This window comes from Octopus bimaculoides, chromosome 14 (assembly GCF_046866305.1).
Source record: "Octopus bimaculoides isolate indiv1 chromosome 14, ASM4686630v1, whole genome shotgun sequence".
In the NCBI taxonomy this organism is placed as follows: domain Eukaryota; kingdom Metazoa; phylum Mollusca; class Cephalopoda; order Octopoda; family Octopodidae; genus Octopus; species Octopus bimaculoides.
Window position 1 is genome coordinate 14,291,654 of NC_142941.1, and position 10,000 is coordinate 14,301,653.

General features: G+C 36.5%; 1 protein-coding gene across 4 annotated transcripts in view; it reads left to right on the forward strand.

The window, feature by feature from the left end:
* The window catches only part of LOC106880782 (protein slit), a 383,833-nt gene that overhangs the window by 281,452 nt on the left and 92,381 nt on the right, over positions 1–10,000 (forward strand). For all 4 annotated transcript variants that reach the window (XM_089362359.1, XM_089362357.1, XM_089362360.1 and 1 more), the window contains exon 6: positions 1,346–1,417. In XM_089362359.1, the coding sequence (XP_089218485.1) occupies positions 1,346–1,417 (72 nt within the window). The remainder of the gene's footprint in view (positions 1–1,345; positions 1,418–10,000) is intronic.

A 10,000-nucleotide genomic window follows, 5' to 3' on the forward strand; every position in this document is an offset into this window, starting at 1 on the left:
TTCAGACCTTGTGCCTATTGTAGAAAGGATTGAGCACTGGGATCGATCTAATCGACTTATCCCCTCCCCCAATATTGCTGGCCTTGTGCTACAATTTGAAATCATTGTTATAATCGCGTCAGATTTTGCTACAAGGCCAGCAACTTTATAGGGAGGGTGGTTAATCGATATCATCGAGCCCAGTACTTTAGCTGTACTTCTTTTTATCGAATCCGGTGGAATGAAAAAAGGCGAAGGTGACCACGACTGGGTTTGAACTCAGAAGGTAAAGCGCCGGAAAAAAATTAACGCGAAGCGTTTTTGCCGCAGCTCAAGTTATTCTTCCACCTTGCATCGCCCACGTAGATTCAAGTAAATGTGTACCCCTGATCACCAAGAGAAGCCAAGACAAGTACCCTTTCTCTCACTTTTTATTTATCATTTCATCATCATTTCCATTAGGCCAGTGTTTCCAAAACATTTTGGGGGCAGATGGCCCCCTTTGGTTACCGTCTTACTCTGGTGTGCCCCCATTGCTATTCGACGTTTAATTGCTAATTTCATTGATAAAAAAATAAATAAATGCGCCCTTTTAAAGCCTAGCCAGGCACATGAGCCCGGTTTCCCGGTTTCTATGGCGTATGTGGTCCCCAGCTGGACGGGACGCCAGTCCATCGAAGCGTTACTCATTTTTGCCAGCTGAGTGGACTGGAGCAACGTGAAATGAAGTGTTTTGCTCAAGAACACAACGCGTCGCCCGGTCCAGGAATCGAAACCACAATCTTACGATCATGATACCTACACCCTAACCACTAAGCCACGCGCCTCCACAATTTCATAGATACTTCTTTCAAAATTCTTGTTTTGTTTTTCAATCATTCACTTGTGTGGGTTCACAATAGAATTCTCTGAGAGAACATGTTTCAGTGGCCAGAAACATGTTCAATTGTGCAAAACATTAGAGTAAAAAAATTAGTTGTTTCTCGCAATACGTATATATATCAACTATAAAATCTCTTCATAGACCCTTAAAATACTACTGTAGATTTCCAATTTACTATTTTGCTTGCGCGTACCCACAAAACCAACTTATATGGAACACAAGGGATCATACGGACCCTGGTTGAGAATCACTGCTATATGTGTATAGCACTCGGGCCATTGCAGCTACACTTTCCCACCATTTTTACTGTCAACCCTCATTTTCTTTTCCAAGTGGAAATTTTTTAAAAACCAGTTGACGAGGGCTTGGACGAAGAGGCAAGTATATATGTCTTTAATCCTTTCATCCACTGTGGTGGACACCACTTTCGCCGTAATCTCAATTTGTTTTTGATCTTTGTTTTGTCTTTTTTTTCTTTTCTAGGCAACTGGACAACAACCGCATCAAATGTGTCACAGAGATGTCAATACGTGGACTTGGTGACATGGAAATTCTGTGAGTTACATTTAGTTTTTGGGGGCGGTTTTTCTCTCTTTTATTATGTAATTACTACAATCTGTGGTGGTGGTGGTGGTGGTGGTGGTGGTAGCTGGTCGTCGTCTTCACCTTCATCAGGATCATTTTCACTATCGTCATCGTCGTCATCATCATCATCATCACCGTCATCATCATCATCGTCATCGTCATCATCACCACCACCTCTTCCACCAACACAAACACCAACACCATCATTTTCATCATCATCATCATCATCATCAGAAGCAGCAGCAGCATTGTCATCATCGTCATCATTACCTATCATCATCATCACTATCATCATCGTCGTCGTCATCATCATCATCACCACCACCACCACCACAATCACCACTGTCGTCAGCAAGACACTTTATTTCACATTGCTTCAGTCCACTCAGCTGGCAAAAAATGTAATTCAAAGGGCCAGCCAGCCTTGTCCCATTGTGTCAGGCTAAACCTCCCCGAGAACTACGTTAAGGGTACGCATGTCTATGGAGTTGGCTCAGTCACTTGCACGTTAATTTCACGAGCAGGCTGTTCCGTTGATCGGATCAACTGAACTCACATTATATATTATACATAATGGCGGCAAGCAGAACTGTTTGCACGCCGGACAAAATGCTTGGCGGCATTCCGTCTGTCTTTATCTTTTGTGTTCAAAATTCCGCCGGAGATGACATTTTCTTTCATCCTATCGGGGTCGAAAAAATAAATTTCAGTAGAGTACTGGGGTCCATAAATTTGACTTGTCCCTTAACCCCAAATTACTGGCCTTGTGCCAAAATCTGACACCAATATTTACAATAACATAGACACAGTTCATAATTTTCTTACATTCAAACATTCATATATAAATTCATACAATATGTACATAGATAGCCGCAGGAGTGGCTGTGTGGTAAGTAGCTTGCTTACCAACCACATGGTCCCGGGTTCAGTCCCACTGCGTGGCATCTTGGGCAAGTACCTTCTACTATCGCCTCGGGCCGACTAAAGCCTTGTGAGTGGATTTGGTAGATGGAAACTGAAAGAAGCCCGTCGTATATATGTATATGTGTGTGTGTGTGCGTGTGTGTTTGTCCCCCTAGCATTGCTTGACAACCAATGCTGGTGTGTTTTCGTCCCAGTCACTTAGCGGTTCGGCAAAAGTGACCGATAGAATAAGTACTAGGCTTACAAAGAATAAGTCCTGGGGTCGATTTGCTCGACTAAAGGCGCTGATCCAGCATGGCCGCAGTCAAATGACTGAAACAAGTAAAAGAGTAAAGGGTATATGCATAGAAATAGTCATACATATACGAACAGAGACACGCACACCCACACTCGCACGCACACACCAATGCGCAAGCGCGATATGCAGTAAGGCATGTTGTATTCACATCCGTTTAAAGTCCCTAAACCAAACATCACGAATATTTTATGTTTCTCTTAGAAATGGCATCATTTCCACTTGAGGATTGCAATTTGTTTTCTTAGCCTCACCTTTTCTTCGGGGATCCGCCGCACGTTTGTATAAATGTGTGTGTGCGTGCGTGTGTGTGTGTGTGTGTGTGTGTGTGTGTGTGTGTGTGTGTGTGTGTGTGTGTGTGTGTGTGTGTGTGTATCTATATACCTATGTGTGAATATAATGAATTTCATTCGTGCCTGAATATGTGTGTATGAATGCAAGTATGTTTGTATGTGTGTATGCATGTAGACATATGTATTTATACACATACATGCATCCACACACACTCATATATATATATATATATATATATATATATATATATATATATATACAAACACATACACACACATATATATATGCATACACAACACATATATACAACACACACATGCAAACATATATAAACATTCACGCTTGCATTTAAACACATCCATACACACGGTCTCACATACATACATACATACATACATTAGTACGCTCGCCCTATCAAATGCTTTTAACAAGCAACCTAACCTTGCACTTGTTCAAATTAAATGTTATATCACTTTTGTGATTTTAAACCACAGGGATGAGCTTGGAAGACGGATGAAGGATGGGAATAGGGTAAAAAAAAAAAAACTGAGGACATACTTTATGACGGTAACAATAAGACATTGCCACTGCTAAGGGTGAGGCTAGGAAGGTTAGGCTACTGTATCGAGTGTTTCGCGAGGCGGGTGGTTTTGAGTAATGTTAATAAGCCTCAAAGAAAACTGAAGCTAATGTTGGTGCCAACCAGTTACCGGATGCTTGTAAATAATCTAAACGTTTAGCTCTAACGTAATCAAGTTAATTAGGCATGCCTCGCTTTGTAACCACATGGTTTCAGGTTCACTTCCTCACTCTGCGCGGCACCTTGGGCAACTGTCTCTTTCTATATATATTGCGAATGGCTCAGTGGTTAGAGTGTCATGAGATTGTGAATTCGATTTCTGGACTGGGCAACGTGTTATGTTCTTGGGCAAGACACTTTATTTCCCGTTCTTCCAGTTCACTCAGCTGTAGAAATGCGTTGCGACATCACTGGTGCCAAGCTGTATCGGCCTTTGCCTTTCCCTTGTATAACATCGGTGGCAAGGAGAGAGGAGGCTGGTATGCTTGGGCGACCGCTGGTCTTCCATCAACAACCTTGTTCGGACTTGTGCTTCGGAGAGTAATTTTCTAGATGTAATCCCATAGTCATTTATGACCAAAGGGGATCTTTAACCTTTACCCTATATATATATATATATATGTGTGTGTGTGTGTGTGTGTGTGTGTGTGTGTGTGTGTGTGCGTGTGTGTGAGTGTGTGTATGTATATATATATATATATATATATATATATATATATATATATATATATATATATCGTATAAATGATCATGGGTAGGGCCAAGACAATGCGAAGTAAATGCAAGGTAAATTACAAGAAAACAAATAAGTGAATTAATATAGACTTACCTTGTGTTCAATATTTCGAGGTTATGACCCCATTTTCAAGAAATTGACGAATGTTGCCGATGTGCGTGTGTGAAGTGGACATGCGCAGAAGGGTGTGAGGGGTGTGGAGTGGACATGCGCAGAAAACAAAAACAACGCGAGGACATGGGACATGCAAAGTATTAGCAGACGCTCAGGGAAGAAAAGAAAGTTGGTTTTACGTTTCGAGCAAAGCTCTTCATCAGAAACAGGAGACGGAGGAAAGTCCAAGAGAAAAGGAAGACGGTGGAAAAATATCGCCAACGATTCGTATGTGGTTATATATATATATATATATATATATATATATATATATATATATATATATATATATATATATATATATATATATATATATATATATATATATATATATATGTATACGTAATATACATATATATATATATATATATATATATATATACATATATGCAAATATATATATATAAATGCGTATATTTATATATTACACACACACACACAGACACATATATATATATATACAGACAGACACTCACGAAAGTAACACACACACACACATATATGAATTTACACAAGCGCGCGCATATATATGCATATATATGCATATATATATATATATATATATATATATATATATATATATATATATATATATATATATATATATATATAAACACAACCACGCATATGAACATACATGTAAACAGAACCTACATAGAAGCCTCAGGCACGCACGCGCACACACATACACACACACACACACACACACACACACACACTTCCATTCATTTACACTCACATACACACACATAGATACCTGATGTCCAAAAGCTTTTAAAGGGTCACTTAAGGAAATGTCTTAACATGTCATTGCCTGGTCAGGGGTGAACTGAACTTTACATGTAACTCATGGGAAGATAAAATTTTATGATCGTTATTGATTTTTAAACTGTCACCATCACTTCCGGTGTCAGGTAATATATATATATATATATATACATATATATATATATATATATATATATATATATATATATATATATATATACGTACACGTATGGATATATATATATATATCTGTGTGTGTGTGTATGTATATATATATATATATATATATATATATATATATATATATATATATATACACATATATATATATACATGTACATATATATAAACCTATGGATGTATACATATACACACACATATATATATCCGTACGTATACAGATCTATATATCTATATATATATATATATATATATATATATACACTCACAAACACACACTCACACACATATATATTTATATATATACATTCATTTATATGTAGATATATGTGTGTGCGTGTGTGTGTGTGTGTGTGTGTGTGTGTATACGTATATAGGGAGAGAGAGACGCTGTGTTGTGTCTTTATGGGGTGTAAAGGTGCGTATGTTTTTACGTGCGTGTATGTTTCATGTGTGTGTATGTGTGTATGGGTCTGTGTATGTCTGTGTGTAGATAGAAAGGTAGATAGATATATATAGATAGGTAGAGAGATAGCTAGTACATTTATATATGTGTGTGTCTGTGTATGTGTTTAAGCGATAACTTATATACACAGAACACCTACAAAAAGGTGTATACATACGCTCTCATGCACTTGTGCATACGCATACACACTTATAGAGTGAAATAAAGAGATACAAAGATTGGATCTGGCAGACAGACAGACAGACAGATAGACAGACAGACAGGCAGGTAGGTAGGTAGGTAGGTAAGTAGGTAGGTAGGTAGGTAGGTGGGTAGGTAGGTAGGTAGGTAGGTAGGTAGGTAGGTAGGTAGGTAGGTACGTTCGTACATATATCCATACATACACACATATGCAGATAAAGGACCAGCAGACAGACAGACAGGCATGCAAACAGACAGACAGACAGACAGACAGATAGATAGATAGATAGATAGATATATATATAGATAGATAGATAGATAGATAGATAGATAGCTCACTTATTAACAGGCAGATAGATGGGTAGACAAAAGGATTGATAGATACATACATGCACACATACATACATACATACATACATGCACACACACACACACATACATACATACATACATACATACATACATACATACATACATAGGTAAGTAGGTTGGTATTATACGCACAGAGCCAGAGAAGGGGTGGGCGAGTTTGGGGTGGCGGTAACTAGCTGGTTGAGTAGCCATTCAATATGTCAAGCCATGTAGTATATGGGCGACAGCTTGTATAAATTTGCCCGCTGGAGTTGACGACTTCTTCCTGTCGTCTTTCGAAAGAATGATCTCGAATATCTGAAGGAAACGTCGACTCTTCATATCTTTCCCACAGCGTTTCATGGCCAAACACACACAAACGTCCATTTATCTAGCTGACTTCAGCTTGCCTGGCTGTCTGCCGGCCTATATAACACGCAATCAGTGTGTGTGTGTGTGTGTGTGTGTGTGTGTGTGTGTGTGTGTGTGTGTGTGTGTGTGTATGTGTGTGCATGTATACGAGTATATGTGTAGGAGTATTTGTATGTATGTATAAATATATATATATATGTGTATATGTGCGTGTTTGTATGCATATGTATGCATATCCATGCATACATGTATGTGTGGGGGAGTGCATGTATAGGTAAATGTGTGTACGTATATATATATATATATATATATATATATATATATATATATATATATATATTGCAACACTTATCTATGTGTTTGCATACATGCCATGTCATTGCATGTACAAATTTGTGTTTTGACTTAAGTACGTGAACATACATACATACATACATATATATATATGCACACATGCATATATATATTTATATGTATATATATGCATATGTATAAATATGTATATATATATACGCATACGCATATGTATATATATATATATATATATATATATATATATATACACATATATATTAATACATATGTTGTTCTGTCCACAGACAGAGACGCACGCGCGCGCGCTATGTGTGTGTCTGTATGTATGTATGTATGTATGTGTGTGTGTGTGCGCGTATATACCTTTTACTGGCCAACTACTGGAATGTTTTACGTATTTCACACGTCCGTTAATGGCTTGTAGTTGCAATTTCCTAATTAGTTGTGTCCTTTCTGATGTTACGAAGCCCAGGTTCTAAAGTTTGATGTACATGTGTGTGTGTGTGTGTGTGTGTGTGTGTGTGTGTGTGTGTGTGTGTGTGTGTGTGTGTGTGTCTGTGCATTTGTGTGTGTCTTTGTGTATTTATATACTGTACGTATGTCTTTGCGGTGTATATATATATATATATATATATATATATATATATATATATATATGTGTGTGTGTGTGTGAATCTATCTAACCAAGTATATGTGTCTGAATGTGTATTTATGTATTGTATGTATGAGTCTATCAACGCACATATTATGTATGCAGGTATGTGTATATATGTATATATGTATGTCTATATATATATATATATATATATACACACTCACATATTTAGATAGATAAATAGATAGATAGATAGATAGATAGATAGATAGATAGATAGATAGATAGATAGATAGATAGATAGATAGGTACATGTATACATACATACATGTATATATATATATATATATATATATATATATATATATATATATATGTGGTGGACTCTCCCCTCATTAGACGACGTTTGAAGGCTCGGCAATTTCTTGCTGAACAACCACACAGATGATTTGTTTATAGTAATCAAATGTTTGTGTTCACATTAGATCACTCCCTCCATCAAATCGACATTACCTGTACAGGTGCACCATGTGCCAAATGTCAGATGATGAAATGATGGCAGAGCAACGTGAAATGAAGTGCCTTGCTCAAGAACACAACGCAACTCCCGTTCTGGGAATCAAACGCACGGTCTCGCAATGGTGTGAGTGCAACACGCTAACCACTAAGCCATGAGCCTTCACATGCATACATGCAGATATATATATATATATACATATATATATATATATATATATATATATATATATATATATATATATATATATATATATATATATATATATATATATATATACAGGGAGAGAAAGAGAGAGAGAGAGAGAGAGAGAGGTGGGGCAAATATGTGGATAAACAAATTACATATGCTACGTATAACAGTTTGGATATGAAATACAAAATATGTATATATGTATACATGCAACACGAGAGAATGCAAAAAGTGAAGACTTTTAGATGGTGAATATTTAAATGCTAATATACAGGTGTTTATATTAATAGATCCAACTTACACAGAATTCAAACGACAGAGAAAATTAAAGGGGTGGAAGAAAGGTGTTTTAAGTCCAACAGCTGTTTCCGGGGGCTCGTAGACCTATAATAATGTTAGTAGATGTAGTTCATCATAATATGCGCTTGTAATGGAAGCAATCAACATTGGATAAATCGAGCCTCCGTCATCAGGGTAGATAAGATCTTACATTTCAGATCTTAATGCAGAAAATTTCAAAGGTGAAATTTTTTCTCTGTCATTTGTACTCCGTGTAAGTTGGATGTATCAATATATATATATATATATATATATATATATGTGTGTGTGTGTGTGTGTGTGTGTGTGTGTGTGTGTGTGTGTGTATATAATATTAGGGATAAAATCCAAAATTACAGGTAAAAACTCAATTAAAATCAATTTATTAAAAATTAAAATTAAATTAAGTTTCACAGAGTAAAATATATATAAATATATAGTTTTAGGGAAAAGAACCAAGGTTCATGAACTCATCGATGAAAATCCACTGTCACATATAGAAAAATTAATATTTAAAAGCACAATAAATGAGTATAATATAATAAAATTAGTTATGAAACACGTGTAGTCATTTATTGTGCTTTTAATTATTAATTTTTCTATATGTGACAGTGGATTTTCATCGATGAGTTCATGAACCTTGGTTCTTTTCCTTAAAACTATATATATATAAGCAATGTTAATTCTCTAAATGAAGTATTAACAGTAACTGCACGATAAAGTGTAGTATATTGCCACTTAAGTGTGGCTGACCCCTAGGGGTGGATGTTACTGTTGCTTTTAGCCCCAGGAGGACATCTCCTCCAGCTGGCTTATCGACACACGACTGTGTCCTGTTTGCCAAGGGAGTTATCCCTCTCACCGCGACCAGCAGCACGAACGTATCCGGATTTCAGGGTTATTTCCCTTCGTCGGCGTTCGACAGCTGATGACCTTGGTGAGAGAGATAAATCTGGCAAATCTTATATCTTCTTTTCCAGTGACATTCTTCACTGATATTGAAAAGGTGATATATATATATATATATATATATATATATATATATATATATATATATATATATATATATATATATATATATGCTTAAATATTCATCGTCTGAAAGTCTTCACCCTTTATTTACTCTTGTTTTGCATGTATACATATATACATATTTTGTATTTCATAACCAAACTGTTATATTTAACATATCTAATTTTTTTATCCGCATAATTGCCTCCATACTTGATCACCTTGATACCTCTTGTAGCCATTCCTTACCCCGTGGAATTCATTCCCTGTAAAGACAGCGGAGTCTAAGTTTGAATCATTCGAGCA